The sequence below is a fragment of the Poecile atricapillus genome, chromosome 12 (assembly GCF_030490865.1).
Source record: "Poecile atricapillus isolate bPoeAtr1 chromosome 12, bPoeAtr1.hap1, whole genome shotgun sequence".
Taxonomy (NCBI): domain Eukaryota; kingdom Metazoa; phylum Chordata; class Aves; order Passeriformes; family Paridae; genus Poecile; species Poecile atricapillus.
In genome coordinates, this window is record NC_081260.1 from 18,601,022 (window position 1) to 18,619,527 (window position 18,506).

Consider the following 18,506-nt stretch of genomic DNA (forward strand, 5'->3'; position numbering starts at 1 on the left):
TGTTCACTGTCTGTGCCGTGCAGGGGGCTGGAGGAAATCCAGGCTGTGCCCCAGCTCTGCTCCCCATCCCTGCCTCATCCCAGCTCACACCAGGGGACTCCCAGAGTGGGGATATTCCTAAAGAAAACCAGCCAGTGCCAATCTGAGACTGCTCTGTGTTTGACTTTGCTCCTTCATCCCCTTCATTCAATTTCTGTTTCCATTTTTGAGTGCCTGTAGGAACAGCACAGGAATGGAAGATGCTCAGTAGCATTACAAGATGATCAATTTAGCCAGACTTCGCCAAGTTTTATTGTGTTGCAACAGAATTTTCTGAACTCCTGTGCTACAAATTACTTTCTAATCTTTGGGTGGCATTCCCAGCTCCTTATTTCGTCTTTTTAGCAAGTCATATCACATCAGGGGTTTTTTTGGGGGGGGTTAAATTCAATGTAATTATTACTTTCAGCTGCTCAAGCCTGCTCTTGCATGTGTGGTTTACATCCCTTGCAACTGTATGTACACTTAATTTTTTTCTCCAGTAATCCTGTCCCAGCCATAGCTCTTCTCTCAGGTAGAGGCAACAACAAAGCAGTTAATTTCTTTTGTATATTTACTTCTACTGCCAAATACTGGTAAATGCAATTGGGAAGCCACTTGCCAGATGGAAATAAGATGAAATTATTCATTTCCCATGACAATGTAAGGATGTTTTTGTTTATTGTGTGTACAGATGTGACAGAAATTGGAGACTTAGGCTCAGGTTAAGGTAGCTGAAGTTCACGTAAATATCTGCGTTCTCCATGCTGTAATTCAATGTACTCCTTATCTCCCTTGAATTTGTATCCTCGTCATATTTGTGACTGACAGCTTTTGCTGTTAATTCTTTATTAAAATGATTCATTGATAATTTAAAGAAAGAAAGGAATTTCATGTGAACTGGACATTTCAGCTTATAATAAAATGCTTTAACAGCTTTAATATCATTAAATAAAATCATATATATATTTCAGAAAATTAGTCATGGCCACTTCTAATGCTATTCAGTAGCTAAATTAATGAACAGATGTAAAATGATAATTTTCAAGAATAATGTATGCTTTTTTTTTTTTTAACTACAGAAGTACAAAAGTACTGATGGTGGGATTTTTTTCCTAATTAGGTCTCAAAAGTATTTCAACATACTTGTGTATGTTCTTTGCCATGATTATCATTAGCCTTGCTTGATGTGTTTTAAAGTTAGATAACATTTTGTTTAGGTTTGGTGTCCCCTGGATGGGTTTGCAGGGTTTCAGGCAGTGGGATTAGAAGAGTTCCCAGCTGAAGGCATGGCTGGAAAATGTCACAGCAACAGCAAACAACACCTTGCAGCATCTTGCATCAGCTTTTTCCCTCAACACTCATAAACAAATGTATTATTGCTCACCTAATAGAGCTTTAAATCAGAAAAACAGTAAGTTATGTGGTGTTGGTGTTTTAATCTATGTTTTCTGGTCTCCAGAAGGAATCTGGCACATGTTCCCCTTTGGCTTTGCCTTGGTGGCTCTCCTTCCCTTTCCCTGTGTCTGTCAGAGGTGAATTATCAAGAGCAGCTCACCCAGAGCCTTCTGCAGGTGCAGAGGTGTGAGGTACCTGTGCTGTGGTGGCAATTCCACCCCAGAACACACTCACTGGTGTTCAGAGAATAAGGAAATTCTCCTCTGCTGCAGCTTTTGTTTCAAGCTCTGATATTTCTGCCATGGAAACCTGGGCAGGCACTCACCAGCTCTCGGTGCTGTCTGGAAGACTTGTTGGTTTGGAAAAAAGCTGATTTTGAATGAAGATGTAAGCCCAGTACCATTATCAAAGTGCTGTAATGAATAATCACAGCACTGAACTCCAAGGTCTGTATGAAGTAATACAGCTGCTTTAGCTTCCAGATTGATTTTTCATCTTGCTTTTCTGAGCTGCCCTGTGCTGTCTGCTGTAAAATCCTTCTTTCATCTCTGCCTTTGGTTCTGTGGCATCAAACCAAAAAACGTCTTATCTTTAAACAGGCACTTGTGAAAGGAGAAGCTGACAAGGGGCAGGAGGTTGGTCAGCAATGGTGTGTTTCTGAAAAGTATCAATTATCTTTTTAACTGAGTTAATTATTTTTTGAAATTCCGTAATCTGTTTGAATCGCTGCTGGAATGGTTTGTGTGATCAGAGCAGAAGAGGGATGAGAGTGTGGTTTTGGAGAGGTCTCTGATGCTCCAAGTCATCCCAAGCAGGGCTGAAATGGTACTGGAGAGATTCTAGGAGCTGCTTAATCTGGAAATTTTAATAGTGACCCTTTCTGCCTGTGAATCTGGACTTGGTAAGAGTGGTGCTGATGCTGTGTTGTGACTTCAGTGCAGTCACATGGTTCTGGTGTTTCTCTGCTGTTTGTGAATTGCATGAAGTGAACTTTGAAGTCTCAAGTGTGGAAAGATAGAACTTTTTGCAAAGAACATATTCTCTGGCCTTCTTCAAATAGAAAAAAAATAATCTAACCCAGATACCTAATGTTTGTTAAATGGATGATCTGTAAGTAGAGATGTTGCAGCCCTACAGGCTAGAGTAGGTGAGAATAGCTGAGGTTTGTTATGAAACTTTGGAATGTGTGTGGTCTGCTGTGGTCTAAATGTAATTCTTGATTTTACAACCAGTGGAGGAGTGCACCTGCATCCAGGTGAGGAGGGGTGAGTAGGGAAATGGTTCTGTGCCCTGTACAGGCAGAGTTCCCACTGGGAATTCTGCCTCAGCTCACCCTCTTCCTGTCTGTTTATAAACTGTTGTGTGTTTAAACCCCACAGCACTTCTCCTTGGTTATTGTTACAGCTGAATAATTTAATACCTGTTTTACACAGGGCTGGTGTAGCCCCTTTGCCCTTGAACTCTTGCTCACTGAGCTGTTTGTGACTTCCTCTTTCTGATTTATATGATTTATCACTGTTGAGAAGAAAGTTTCCTTTCTGGGAGGTGATACTTGGTAACAAAAACATTTATTTCTCTTATTTTCTCTTACCCTGAACCTTCTGCAGCTTGCAGGCCAAGGAGGTGGGTGTGTGTTTTGTGCAGGTTTGTCTTTGGTGCTCCCAGCTCCTGGACAAGTCTGGTGCCCTGGGGGTGTGGTGGTCTGTGCTCTAAAGTCTCCACCCATGGAGCTCTAGGAGATTGAACTCTTGAACAAATCAAGTTTGCAACAGGTCACTCATCTTCTTTATCATAATATATAATCATAATATAATCATTTTTATCAGCAGACACAAAGCCAGGTTTTCTCTGTGCTGTGATGGAACAGAACTCTGATGCCTCCCCATGGGACAGCTAATTTTTAACTCTTGGGTGGTTTTCTGTTTGTGGTGTTGTGCACCTGGTCTTATTTCCTTGTTTAATTGAGAACAATTAGTGCTAAGGGCCTGATTACTCAATGAAGTGTCACTTTAGGGTTTTAAATGGAGCTGATTAGAGCGGAGGGGTCAGCCCTGGGGGCAGTGCTGGGCTTTTCTGGCCATGGTGGCTCAGGGTTTGTGCCAGCTGCTCATGGGAGAGTGGAAGGCAAGGGAGAGCAAAGGTTGCTTTGTTGTTGAATCCTTGTTTTTGTTCAGTTTTCTCTGATTTGGGCTCTTTAGAGGTAGCTGGGGCTGAGGGCACTGCCTGGGACTGGCTCAGTTAGTGATGGCATGAACACACCCGAGATCAAGTGATTATTCAGGGCTATAAACCCAGCAGAATTCCTTTATGCCAGATGTTGTCCTGGTGGCAATGGGTGTAAGGAGGCAAACACCTGTTTTCTACATTCTTTGATTTTTTTTTTTTTATTAAAGAGATTGAAAGTGAAATTTTGTTATTCTTCACACTAAAAATTATCATTTTTTTCTTAAGAAATACATGTAATGAAACCCATGATGGCTCATTACAGTGCAACAGAAAACAGTGCTCAGAGAACAAAACCATATTCAGTCTGCTGGAAACTTCATCTTAATTTGACTTTACAGTTTTTCAGTTACTTTTGAATGACTTAAAATATTCATTAAGTTCAATTAATGTTAAGCACATTAAGATTCTATTCCTTCAGTGCCAAATATGTTATGTGATATTTAAAAGGAAATAAATCCTTGTTAAGGGGTTTACTTAGTGCTTAAGAAAATTCTGTGAAAATTGACTCTTTTAAATTGTGCAAAAAATCAGCTTATATTTTAGGTGCTCCAATGCCACATTTCCTGCCATATAATTTCAAGTGCTGAACATAAGGCTAGTGAATCTTGCTAATTTAAAATAAATTACTTTAAAATATGCTGTTTTCTTAGTTTTGCTCTTTACCACAGTTAACATAAATAATTCATAAAAACATACCTTTGTTCAGTGTGGTAACTATCAAATGATTTATGTTGTTGGTTTTGGATTAAGACTTTATTATTAATGTTTCAATAGAGGGCACTCATGTGCTTTGAGGTAACACCAAATTTCTGTGTTTTTAAAAATGCTTGCAATGAATTGGAGCTGAAGTGAAATTTCATGGGTTAAAACACATAAATAATGTTTGATAGTGCTTGAGAAAATTATTCATTGTCGTATTTTTATTTCTTGTTCCTTTCAACTTTGGACATTTGCTTTGTTTATTTGGATATTTTACAGTAGGTGGAGGCAGCACAGTCACTTTGCCTTGAACTGATTTTTAAAGATGTATTGTTATGGTTTGCTAATGGACTTGCTGTTAGCTAAGATGGAACAGTTGTAATAAGGAATGGAATTTAATGAATACCTACTTTCCAGCCAAAAAGCCTGTCGAAGAATCAGAAGAAAAGAAAGCAGCTCAGTCAAAGAAGAAGATAAAAGAATTAAGAGTTTTGGATGGAAAATCTGCACAGAACTTATGTAAGTGATATGAAGGGCATTGGGTCCATGTTGAAGTAGCATCTACACCTCACTGTTTGTAAATTGTCTTTTTTTGTGTACATGTGCAATTATGTTTTCTAGAAACTGCTAATTTGAGCATGAGCCTTAAATCCAGAGGTGTTTAAATGCATGTTCTGGATTCACTATATAACTTGGGAGAAATGAAAAAAAGTAACATGGAAAAATTCTTCACTTAATGGGTTTTTGTCAGTAGATTCTCTCAATTATTGCTCAGGACTGAAAGTATAATTAGATGATTATTAGGAGTTTGGGCAGAGCACAGTGTGGGTGGGGATTAGAGGCTGTTCCTAATTGTTCTTGTGGTCAGAGTGAGGAAATGGAGGTTTAAGGGAAGATGTTTCCAGATGTGCTGCAGAGGTGCAAGTGCTACTGCACCAAAAGCAGCCCACTTGTATCATTCCACTTGCTTCTTCCCTCTTTAATTACAGGGGGAAATCAATCATTCAGAGTCTTTTATTTGAATCAGAAACACCAGAAATGTCACCAGTCCAACTGTGCCCAGGGCAAATAAGTGTGGAAACCCAAATGTGGGCTTTGTTTAGTTCCACATCCGTGAGCAGAAAATGAGCTATGACACAAGTGATAGAAAACCTCAAATTTTGGAAGTCATGGATGCAGGATAATCAGCCATAGTAGTCAGGCTGAATATAAAGCACTTTTTTTTACAATGTTATGCTGATCCATCTGTTAAGAATTCTTTGTAGTTTACTGAATGGGGCTCTCTTGAGATTTTATAACATTCTGAGACCAAATTGCTTTGAGAACTCTATCTTTGAAGGGTTTGCATTATGTCTGTCTCTTGTATAAGTTCAGTTACCCTAAAAACGATAGTTAGAGCATTTTTCTTACTTTGCCCAGCTCTTCATTACCCCTTTGATGTGAATTTTCTTCTAGAATATCACATTAATATCGTTTACCCACTTGTAAGTGCAGTACAGCTATTCATACATGCTTATGAAAGCAATAATAATAATAAAGATATCTATTATTGGCTGAGTAGATCTGCTGAAGTAGGAATGCAGGTGTCATTCCTAAAGAACAATTTTATTGGGAAGTAACATTGCTAGGGAGCAACTGAGGCTGATTTAAAGATTAAAATTGTTGTCATAGTTTCATTTCTTAGGAAATTAATTATAAGTCAATCTGCAATAGTGTGCCTAACTAGCATTTGTTTATATGAGAGACTTGTTAACTGTGAAGCACAGCTGAGATGGAGGTGTCATTTTTGGGTTGCTAGAAATGGTTTGCCTTTGTGTATCAATCTTTGTTGACCTTTTTGATTCTAATGATGTATTACTGAATTTCAGCAATATTTTTGGGTTCCTTCCGTTTGCCTTATGAAGAAATAAAAAATATCATTTTAGAGGTTGATGAGGAGAAGCTGAGTGAATCCTTGATTCAGGTATGTGGAAATACCTCTGCTTTTGATTATAACTCACTTTCCACCCAAAAATGGCACAATGGAGTAAGAATTCAAGAATAAGGCAGGGTATCAGTTGTGCTTCATTGATTTCACTTCTGCTGTTGAATATGGTCACAAAAATGCCTTTCAAAGACACAGTCAACAAAAGAATTCCTTGGAATTTCCCCTTCCCAAAGGAAATCTTTGAGAATTGTAGTTTTTCAGCTGCAAAGACAAGCTGAAGATGATCCAGGCTGGTGCACGATGAAGTTTCATGAGGATTCTTGTGGAAACAGCTCTGTAACAGCTCTGCCTGTCTAGTGGGAGATGAAACTCCCTGAAAGGTTCAGGACAGCTCCAAACCTGGAAATCAAACCTCCTCTCAAGCTGCTTTAGTCTCATTTTGAGCCCCAAATCTCTCAGCTGGAGAGCAGAAAGGATGGAATGCAGGATGGGATTCCATCCCTCTCTGATTTCCCCCCTCTAGGAGGAGAACAAGTGTGATCATGGCCCCTGGTGGTCTCTGAGCAGTGACAGTTCAACAGAGAAGTGTGGAAACCCTAAAAGCCACAAAGATTTAGCAGCCAGCAATGCTGGTGTTGTTTGATTTAACATCATCCACAGATTCCCATTCCTGCTGCCTCTGGGCCTCGATTTATCCCTTCATCCTTCCCCATCTCCTGTTTGCACCTTCGTCCCATCTCCCCAAGGTTTTCTAAATTAATTTATTCCTTTTTTGGACCTGCAGAATGGTTATTCTGGGGACTCTGGTCTAAACTGAGTTGTCTCAGTGTTTGAAAATAAGTGCAAAGCCCTGATTTTATTGAGGACTTGGTTTATTGATCAGAGGTGTCTGATTAGAGGATTAAGAAACCTTCAGGTTTATTAAAATCAAAAATCAAGGGGGAGGAACAGCCCCACCTTGGACAGCTGAAGTGCAGAGTAATTTCACACTGATCTCCTCTACTACAAATACATTATTGTTTGGATTTCAACTTGTGTGTATATGGAAATTTAAATGCAATCTACACTTTAACTGAGTATTTCTTAAACTATTTCTGAGTCCTGATGTAAATATTTTAAATACTTATCATATCTGTATTTTGGCTCCTCAAGATCTTATGATAACTCACAAATTTCTTTGGGAGTATGGAAAAGAGTGCAAGCAAATTGAACTTTTTCCTGTTTGCCAGCCAAAAGATCTGTACAGTTTTGGGATGTTGACTTTTTTTTGTAAGGTATTTTTAAGGGTACTTTGTGCACAGATACTTTGAATGTCTAATGGTTGTCATTTTTATTTTTTTTTCCTACTTTTGTCATGTTTCACACAGAGTAGTTATTTCTTGATTAATATTTAATGAGCAAGGTGCAGCCATTGGGGCAAAAGGAATTTGTAGAGAGACAAAACTCCTTGATGGTGTCAGACCCTGAAAAATGATACTCTAACCTTTTAATCCATTCTTAAATCAGAGACTCTAGCAGAGCAGTTGATGTCTGTATTAAATAATTACTGCTTTGATTTGATGTTTATATAATGTTAAAGCTGCGCAAATAAAATAAACGTCCCGTAATTTCCTCGTGCATTTCCATGTTGTGGTATTTTAAGCGTGTTATTTTTAATATCTTAGGTAGTTTAATTTAACAAATTTGATATAATGCCTTGTTTGTTTTAGAACCTGGTGAAGAATCTTCCTGAGCAGAAAGAACTCAATGCCTTAGCTGAATTAAAGGATGAATATAATGATCTTGCTGAGCCAGAGCAGTTTGGAGTTGTGGTATGTATTAAACTGCAGAGTTCCATTTTGGCACGTACAAAGAAACAAATTTAATAAAATCTTTTTGTTAGTGGTTGTGTGTGAGACCTGCAGTAGGAGAAAGTTACAATTTCCTGATGAATAGTAATGAAAAAATCTCTTTAATATGGATTAGGCCAAACCAAGCAGGGTTGGAAGCAGATGATCCTTGGGGTCCTTTCCAGTCTCTGATTCCCTGATTCTGGGTGATTTTCTGCAAGGAGTCTGACATGAAAAACAACAGGCACTCCTGTTCCAGACCAAACCTTTTATCCTGTCTTGAATGTTTAATAAACACTTGTGAAGAGCTCTCTGCCTTTGAGCAGATAAATTCCCAAGAGTCCATAGAAGACCCAGTTACCCCATGGCAGAGACAACTCTGAGCAATTTGTTTTGTGTAAAAAGCTGGAAGAGTCAATATGTCCACATCCCTATTTTATATGTATAAATATATAATAATATAAATAAGAGGAAATAAAAATATATAAATAATAATAATAAAAATATAAATAAATAATAATAAAAATAATAATAATAAATAATATATGTATAAATATATAATAATATAAATAAGATTAAATAAAAATATATTAATAATAATTTAAAATAAATAATAAAAATAATAAATATGTATAAATATATAATAATATAAATAAGATTAAATAAAATATATAAATAATAATATAAATAATAATAAAAATAAAAACAACAATAATTAATATATGTATAAATATATAATAATATAAATAAGATTAAATAAAATATATAAATAATAATAATAAAAATCTATACATATTTTATATGTATGTATGCATACACATATAAAACACCTGTATTTGTACTAAACCTTGCAGAGTGGCTCAAGGAGAGGTGTGAAATGTGAATTAGCACTGAAATTGTGGCTTGTGCTCTGCTCCTTTGGGTGGCACTCAGTCCCTGGCTGTGTTCCAGGGCAGGGCATGGCTGGAGCCTCTCTGGGAGGAAATTCCAGCATTTCCATCCAGTGTTTGATCCATGCAGCTGCTGAGGGTGGGACCCCGAGCTCTCTGCCAGCCCTTGGGAATCACTTTCTGCTCCTGGTCTTCCAAAGACCTCCTGAGTCTTTAGGCAAATGAGTTCCTGTTTTCACTTCCCTTCGTCAGCCTGAGAGATTAAAATGATGATGAGAGCCTCAGTAACGTGCTCAGGGTTTATCTCCAGCTCCACAGGAGCTACGTTTGCTCTTGCTGGATTTTTAAGGCATTATGTACATTAAAATGCATTAAAACAGGAATAGAGGCCTCTTAAAAGACTCTTTTTTTTACTAAAAAGCTCTGATTTGAGCATAATTTGGCTTCAGAAGTGCCTTTTGAGGGTTTTTTTTTTAAATTATTTTTCAGTTGGAGAAGTAACAGAATATGATTTGTTCTAATGAGATTTTTTGGAGAGGATTTAGAAAATTAAAGATATCAGTGTGTTCTTTTAAAAAACTTTAGCCTACTGATTTTCTTTTTTTTAATAAATGGCATAAAGTTCCAAAAATTGTTTATTTCCAAAGATGAAGAATTTTGGTAGAAGTGGGATACATTAGTTAGCCTTACTGCAAGATGTAAAACATTGCCATTTACTCATCAGTAACAATCTAAAAATCTCTATAAATACATATTTGCTACTTTCTTTGAATAATAGCATGCATATATATTTATTATATATTTAAATATATATATTTAAAATACAAACATATCAATGTATTATGTCTTTTGACAGACCAGAACTTATTTATGGATATATTCTGTGTATTGTGATAGATGCATATAATCTATATTATTTTCTATATTCTCCCCTACATAGATACTGGCAGACAAAGTGAGAAATCCCTTTGGGTTTTGGGAGAATATTTGGAGTGTGTTGGAGGGAAATGGAAGCAGGCAAGGTGGAGGTGTTAGGACTAAGGCAGCCTCTGATATTTGGGAATTCTGTTCAATTTTCTGCTGAAAATCAGCAATGAAATGGGCAGAATTGTGTGTAATGGCCTTGATTTCAAGGGCTCTGTAGGCATCCCTCCATTTTATTGCTGGAAATTCCTTCACCCTGATCTTCCTCACTTGGATCATTTCCCTCACTGCTCTCTCCTCCTGACACCCATTCCCTTTTCCCAGCTCCACCCTGGCTGCTCCCAGCTGATATTCCTGGATTAGGATTCTGTTTTCCATATCCCATGGGTTCCTTGGAGTTGGGATTCCTGCTGGGTTTGGGGTGTTGAGAAATCCCTGATTTCCCAGCCCGGCCACAGTGCCCTTCCACGGGTTTGTGTTCCTCGGGAAACACTGACACAGGAAGTTGAGAGAGTTTCCAAGTATTTAATGCAACATTAATTAGTGAAAACTGCTTAATCAAACATCTCCAAATGGTGCTGTTTGCCTTATGAAGGAACCAAGTGTCCTGAAGCTTGTTTGCTTATTCAGCTTTACCATCTGCTTCAATAAAAACCACTGCTCTGCCTTGTGGGTCCTGCCTGATTTCTAGAGGCTTCCAACTGCATTACTGGTGCTAAAATTCTAGGTTTTTTTCTGATTTTAGGATCATTCAAGTATCCATTGAAGTGGAAGAAATGCAGCTCAACTTAGTCTTGACAAAATTAATTTGCGTCAAATTAATTTTGGAGTTTCTCATTAATAAGAATAATCTTAACCTTGGCTTTAGGAATAGAAGACTACTTTAAATAATATTTAAAGTGGGTCCCTTTATTTTTATGTAAATTTAGGTGAGGTAATTAAGATATGTTAATTGGATAATCACTTTGCCCATCAAATTTAATAAAGGTTGGAATAAGTTGTTTAAAATTTGTGTAGAAAAACCATACTTAGTAAAGGATTAACTTATTTGAAGGGACTGATTAACTTAATATTTGGCTGATGTGAAAATGAAAATTAAAACTGCATTTTCATTTAGATGAAATGTTAAAATCCATTATATATTCTAATTAGTTATTGGAACTTTTTGAAGTTGTATCCTGGGATCGAGGAAGGCACCACAACTTTCTGTAGAGGAAAGTTTGCATTGATGTTGAAGCAGAGCAAGAACAGCAGATGAGCTGGATCAGCAGTGTCACATGAACTCAGAATGTTGCCTGAATTCTACATGGAAACCTTGTGTTCCAGAGTTAATTTTATGATATAGAAACAGCTGCAACTTGAGTAAGGAACTGAATTTCCACTTCAGGGGCAGCTGAACATTTTTAGTATTAGCAAAGCATAAATTTGACTGAATTGTTGTAGAAACTTGAATATTCTGTGACCCTTTTCCTGTCTAGCCAGCTCAGCTGTCATGAGCAGTCCTGGCTGGGAGGCAGATAAAATGGGGAGAATTGTCCAAGTTTATTGCACCTCTGTTGGTTTGCAGTCATTCAGTCTTTTAAATTGAATTTATTGGCTGCTTGTTTGGCCTCATTGTCATTTTGTGAGCTGCTGCAGAATTAATCTCCCTCGAATGTTTCCAGAGAAAAAAAGGCAACTTTAATATTACATAGGTAAGAGGCTAAGTTGTCTTAGTAAGTTGACAAATTTTTATTAGAGGAATGTCAGCCTTTTCTTGGGAAGTGAGGCAAATTTAATTGTGCTTTTTGCCTTTCTCCAATAGCCTTTGATCCTCATTTTAATACAGGGCTTGAGAATTGAATGATGATAATAAAGCATAAAGAACTGAATAAAGAACTTGATTAGGTAGAGAGTTCAGACAAGACCTTTACGAGAGCCCAGAAGGGGAAATAATGACATGCAGCCCAGCACTGACAGTCAGCTGGAAAAGAAATATCCATTTTCTTGCCTTTTAACTGTTTGCAGTGTTTGCTGTTCCATGCACCTGCTTCAATGTTGTATTTCTTATATACCTTTCACACTAATTTTATTTAGACCCATAAAGAATTTGAGCTTTCTAAGTGAATGTAGGCTTTGCTCCTTACCCAGTTCCAGGAAATTATTCAAAGTTCAGTATGTCACCACTGCCTGCCATGGATTTAGAAACAGGCCCACAAAAGGGGAAACCAGGGCAGGGTGAGGCAAGAGGAACTAAAATTGCATTTGTGGCCATCATCTACTGCTACATAAAGGGTGTGATGTGCATAAAAATGGTCTGGGTTTGAAGGAAACAGATCTTTAGGAGATGATCAAGATAATTTTAAAATATTAAGTAGTTCAGGGAGTGAAATTAAAATTTACTGCTGGCTTGGTGGTCAAAAGGTGATAAATGATCAGTGATCCAGGACACTACACAGTGCTGCTTCTCTGAAGTTCAAGGTTTATTCTTCACAAATGTTTGTCCCACTCTCCTGTGGGCTTGTACTTGTTTAGTTGCACTCTGGTTTTGGGAGCTAAAGCTTTGGACAACTTTTGTCTGTGCCATTTTGAGTAAAAACAGCAATTGGAGATTGTTCTACAAAAGTTAAAGCAAATTATGTGATTAATTTTAATTTCTACTGCTGCAGATTAGTGTAAGTAGATCCTTTCAAGGCAGATGTTTTCAGTATGATATTTCTGAAATACAGAATGATTAGAAGAATACTGTTTCAAGACTTTCAATGATTTTGGCTTATAGAGGCTCAGAGAGAAATTTGTGACAATGGAGATTTACAAAAAAAGATCACTAGTTCTGCTGAAATGCTTCTTTTCTGATCCTTTCCTTTTCCTTGTTCCAGCCTGATCATAGGAATTGTTTGAGACCATCTGGAGCGTCTTCATGTTTATGTTCATTTTAGAATGAATTCATTATTATTCAGGCCACTCAAGTTCTTCCTGTGAAAGTTATTGCTGCTGCTTCTGCTAGCAGTTGGGAGATAACACCAGCAGAAACATCATGGTTCCTCAAAGGACCATGGTCAAAGTTTGGCCAACAGAGACAGGAGCACATCAAAACCTTCCAGTTTTGTTAGTCAGGATCTGTGATTTGTCACATTGCAAAGCTTTCCTTGCCCAGTGCTTCAGGAACACCACTGATGGTGAATACATTGGGGAGGAAATGTTTCTGTATTCTGCTAAGTAAAATGATTTGGAACATAATCATTCTTGCAATTAAATTAAAAATTTCAAGTGGTTTAAAAACGCTCAGTACATCTTTTTTTCCTGATTTAAATTTCTCTTGTGAATTACGGTGTGCTAAGTGGGAGGGAATAACTCTGTTCACTTGTGCAAAATACGAAAGACAAGGCCATGTTTTGTTACCTAGCCTAGAGAATTTGGTCTTGGGGATTCAAATTAATGCATCACCATTGTAGATTATTTTCAGTATCTCTGTCATTTGCTGTGTTACAACGTCAGGATTTATAACCTCCCATCTTTTTCTGAGAGCAGGAAGGAATTATTCCTGTGCTCTCTTTGCCAAGGCTGTGAAACACAAAGCTGGTAGGATCCTGGAGTGCCTGGAAATCCGGGATAGGCAATGGAAACATGCAATATCTGTGGGCTTGCTGGCTGCCCAGCATCAGGGGTTTTGGCACAAGCTTTTCTCATAGGTCAGCATTTGGATTTTGATGTTTTGATGTCACTTGGGCGTTTTGCAGATGAGCTCAGTGAAGATGCTGCGGGCGCGGCTCAACGGGATCCTGTTCCGGCTGATGTTCGAGGAGCACGTCAACAACATCAAACCCGACATCATGGCAGTGACCCTGGCCTGCGAGGAGCTCAAGAAGAGTGAAAGCTTCAGCAAGCTCCTGGAGCTGGTGCTGTTCCTGGGGAACTACATGAACTCTGGCTCCAGAAACGCACAATCCCTTGGCTTCAACATCAGCTTCCTCTGCAAGGTAAGCTGCAGCCGAGGGACAGCCCAGTGCAGCTCGAGTGCTGTGCCCAGCTCAGGGCCCTCACTTTGGGAAGGACTTGGAGATGCTTGAGCACATCCAGAGGAGGGGCTTGGAACACAAACCCTGTGAGGAACCACTGAGGGAGCTGGGGCTGTTCAGCCTGGAGAAAAGGACACTCAGAGGTGACCTTGTCACTCTCCACAGCTCCCTGGAGGAGGTTGTGGCCAGCTGGGGTCGGGCTCTTTCTCCAGGCAGCTCTGACAGAACCAGAGGACACAGCCTCAAGCTGTGCCAGGGGAAACACAGGTTGGATATTGGGAAGAAGTTTTCTACAGGAAGGGTGATAAAGTTCTGGAATGGCCTGCCTGGGGAGGTGCTGGAGTCACCATCCCTGGGTGTGGCACTCGGTGCCACTGGTTGAGGTGTCAGGGATGGCTTGGGCTCAGTCTTGGAGGTTTCTTCCAACCTGGTGATTCTGTGAAACTCAGGACACAGGAGAAAGTGCCCAAAGCAGGGAGAAGCAGCAGTCAGTGTAATTTACTGACTGCACCTCTGTATTTCATTGCAGACAGGGAAATCCAGAGTGAGCATTCCTGGGATTCTTTGGATAATTTTAAGGTGTCGTTACTTTTTGCTCCTAAGGAATGTATTTCCACCTTCAAGCTTGTTTAGCAGAATTTGAGAGCCTTTATTTTGCATTTTGTTATAACAACTCCTTTATTAGACCAGTGACCATAATTTAGTGGACTTTCTGCCCATGATAAAAGAATTTTATTAAGTTTTTTAAATCAACTGTCAGCAAGGTGGAAGATGTCTATGTGCAGAATACACACACTTCATGATGAGGAATCCTAATGTGATGAATTCACTTTTCAATAAAACCAGAGTTTTGTATTGATTTTTTTTTTTGCTTGTTTCTTGAACAGTCTTAAAATTAATTGTCTGTTTACTGGATGAAAAACTTACATTATACAGTCTGAAAAAAGAGGAGAAAAAAGGCAAATATTGATCTGGGATAAATGTTCGGTTTTGAAGAATAAATGCTTTTACAGCAGAGCTGGTCATTTCATACACAGATCTGGTTTTGTTACAACTTTTATTAAAACATGATAAAGAAAATAAAAGAAAGCACAACTGCAGCCTGTCTGGACTGAGCTAGAAGGCTAATGACTGAATAGTAATTGCAAATCCTTAAAAACAGATTATCTCTCTGGATGCTATATTGCAGTGCATGATGTTATTGAAGATAGAAATGATTTGTAAACAACCTTTGGCAGAAGGCAGAGAACTTAATTTAGTTCGAATAAGAGACGTCGACATCAGAATTCCTGGGATGTGTCGAGACTGGCAAGGGAGAGCAGCTGTTCCTGTGCCTGCACCAGAGCATCTTCATTGCCTGAGCATGGAATGCTCTGTAAAAACAGAAATACAGCAGGAAAAGTGCTCAGGCTGAGGGAGGCTGCTGTAGTAATTCACTGCAGGTGAAATTTGCTGTGTTATTTTAATATATCTAAAGGATCCAGCTGCTTTTTGAACCCCCAGCACCCCCTCAGGAGTTCCAAATTTCTGCTCCATGGGAATGGAACTGAAAGGAAGGAGGTTTGTTTTGGAGATGTGCAGGTACAGCTGCTGCTCCTGTGGTGCTGAATGAAAGTCAAGACCAACAGCTCAGCTGCAATAAAGCTTTTGCAGCGTTCTGGCTGGATCAATGTGTGGTTTATTCTTTGAGTGCTGCTATGTTACTTTTGTTCATCCTGCAAATAGAACAAGACAAGCTGTTTATCCAGTCTGAGTATTACTGATGAGGGGACATTTATTGTCCAGTAGCCCTTGTTCTGGAAACAGGGGAAAGATTTCTAGGGTAGGAGAAGGTCTGTAATCTCATAAAAATCAATAGAGAGCCTTTTTATAGCTATAATAAAGTGTCACTCCAGTGATGGTTCGTACACAGGTTTTTCCCTGCATTGGCTGTCACATTTAACCCTCACACCTGAAAGCTGCATCCAGAAGCAGCTGGGAAAACCCAGCCCCATCCTGGCAGAGGGTTGTGGTGGGATTGGCAGGGGTTAAATGCTTTACTCTGTGCAAAGAGAGTTCTGTTCGTGTTTTTCTGGCTGACAGAATTAAACATCTTCCTCCGTGTCTCCCTTGATTTGAATGGTTGTGCTGTGTTGGGCTCTGTGTGCCTTGGCCTTTAATCCTTTCCCAAGCAATGGATCTCGTGGTGTTGACCCTCAAATTGATGCTTCAGCATTCAGCTGGAGCTGCTTTCTGCAGCCCACACTGATCTACCAATTTATTTCATTTCTTTTTAAACTGTGTTATTTCCAAATTCGGTCTCTCGGGCAAAGAGAGGCCATGGACTCAAAACCTGTATTTTAAAATTTGAACACCACAGCGTTAAAAATTTATCCCGAATCACAGAGTGATGGAATATCCTGAGTTGGAGGGGACCCATGAGGTCCATCAAAGTCCAGCTCCTGGTCTTGTAAGCACAAGTTAATGGGCTCTTTTTGCTTTTCATCCACTTGGCTGGAGTGTGTAGAACAGCAGAAATGAGGCTGAGCCTTTAGGTTCTTTACATGCCCAGGAATGTCATTCTACTGGGCAAAATTACTGCAAGTAAAAAGCTGAATATAAAAAGTATTGCGTTTATTTGCAAAAAAAAATTAAAATAATGGCTGGGTTATATATTGAATACAAGTACAGGGTGAGAATACAGACACAACCATGCTGTCACCTGTCCAATTGCTGCCTTTCATTTCTATTTTTAGATTTAAACTCTGTGCTGAATTACATTCAAACAGCACCTATCTTATTTTTCATTCTAGGAGTAGGCTTAGGACTTGATTTTTAAAGTACAGATATTGATTCTCAATATCAAGCAGACTTATCTGTATCCATTGTGTTAAAAATAAAGATGAACATAGCAGAGACTTGTTTATGATTGGGCCAAAGAAATGAGTTTGATACATTTGTTCAAGATCTAAATCAATGTTTACTACAAGGTGCTAATACTGGCTCTTGTTATGATGTTGCTCTTGGTGGCAAAACATGTCCCTGTTGTAATTTGAAATCAAAATAATTTTGTCCATTTAGAAAAAAAGTGCTTTATCCACTAGATGATGTCAGAGAGATCAAAGACTGCAAATCCCACTACTGTTGTTCACAGACAAATTGAAATGCAATTTCTCTTTCCCATGCAGATGTTTAGCCAGTAAATCTAGGATTTTTTTCAAGTCAGAAGAACTTGTGTGTATGTAACACATTAAAGCCCTTTAACTGCATACCATTACTGAGCATTGTTTAGTCTTTAATCGCTGAATTGGTATGAATTAAATTGCTTTCTTAATTGCCTAAATACCTTATATTTTTAAAAGCCTGTTTTTCCACTGCACTCATTTATTCCTAACAGGGTAATCCTTAAAGCTGAAAGGCCTCTATTAAATTGAACATCGATGGCAAGCCTGTCATGAGGATTATAGAATTAGAACTTCAAGTGATTTAGAGAATGAGAAAACAAATAGGAGATTTTACACACGCATTTATGTATTCTTCTTAAATAAATCCTTTATTTCATTTGTTGTGTATGTTGTAGCTTACTTCTGTGTAAGAACTGTACTAGATGAGTAAAATGCTGTTAAAACAATTCTTTCCAGATGTATTACTAATTCTCTGTCAAGTGAAGTGTGTTCCTCTGAAACTCTAACCTGCACCTACTCTGTTGCCTTTGTGAGCAAGAGGAAGTCACTGCTTCTGTTGGATCTTCCATCAGCTCACACTCTCCTTCTTCACATCTGCACAAAAATGGGCAAACTCAGAAGCCTTGTTCTTCAGTTTGTTCTCTCATTCTCTTAAATTCCTGATGTTCCTTTCTCCAGACGTGTGCACTCTGCCATGGGCTTTAGCCATAAGGTTATTGGAAACATTCCACTGCTCCCATAGTCTAACAAATAGTTCAGGTTTTTATTTTTTTAACTAAAAAAAACCTAATTTCAGCAGTTCATGCACTCAGGCTAATGGAGAACAGAGTCTTAGCACTTCCAAGAATACAGATATATTTCAGGCCACTAAAAAGTGCCTCTGCAGTCAAAAGAACAGCAAAAAAATATACATTTACCTGTTACTTCCCATTGTGCAGAGTTCTCCTGCAGCTTTTCATAAATACAACTGATGCATTAAATTTCCTTTAGCTACAGTCAGGATTACTTTTGCTGTTTTTGTTGTCATTCTGTATTCCAGTGAGGCAGAGTGCATTTATTTTGTGTGTCTCAATAGAATTGGTCTCCAAGCCTTTAGCCTAAAGCAGCGTGGTTTGGATTTTGCTCCAAGAACAGATTGTGGATTTACAACAAGGAGTTCCTTTAATTTGACTGGTCAAAATGTCAATTCTGTTAGCATGAGGTCCAGCTATGCAGCATTTCAGGGATTCCTTCAGAGATATTTGGTATTTATGGTGTTGAAGGAATGTTCTAAATTCAGTTCTGTTTAATCTTTGTTCACAGCTATTTTTTGTCTGGGGGGTTCTGAACTGGCAGTGCTAAAATCTCAGAACTTTATGGACTGTTTTCAGGTCTTGTTCTCATCAAAATTAATCATTCTTTCCTAAAATATGTCTTTTTCTTAATTTCTTAAA

General features: G+C 38.5%; 1 protein-coding gene across 1 annotated transcript in view; it reads left to right on the plus strand.

Moving 5' to 3' along the window:
- Positions 1-18,506, plus strand: part of DIAPH2 (diaphanous related formin 2) — a 184,671-nt gene that overhangs the window by 55,268 nt on the left and 110,897 nt on the right. The window contains exons 19-22 of the mRNA XM_058848183.1: positions 4,759-4,860; positions 6,210-6,304; positions 7,978-8,079; positions 13,631-13,870. Coding sequence (XP_058704166.1) covers positions 4,759-4,860; positions 6,210-6,304; positions 7,978-8,079; positions 13,631-13,870 — 539 coding nt within the window. The remainder of the gene's footprint in view (positions 1-4,758; positions 4,861-6,209; positions 6,305-7,977; positions 8,080-13,630; positions 13,871-18,506) is intronic.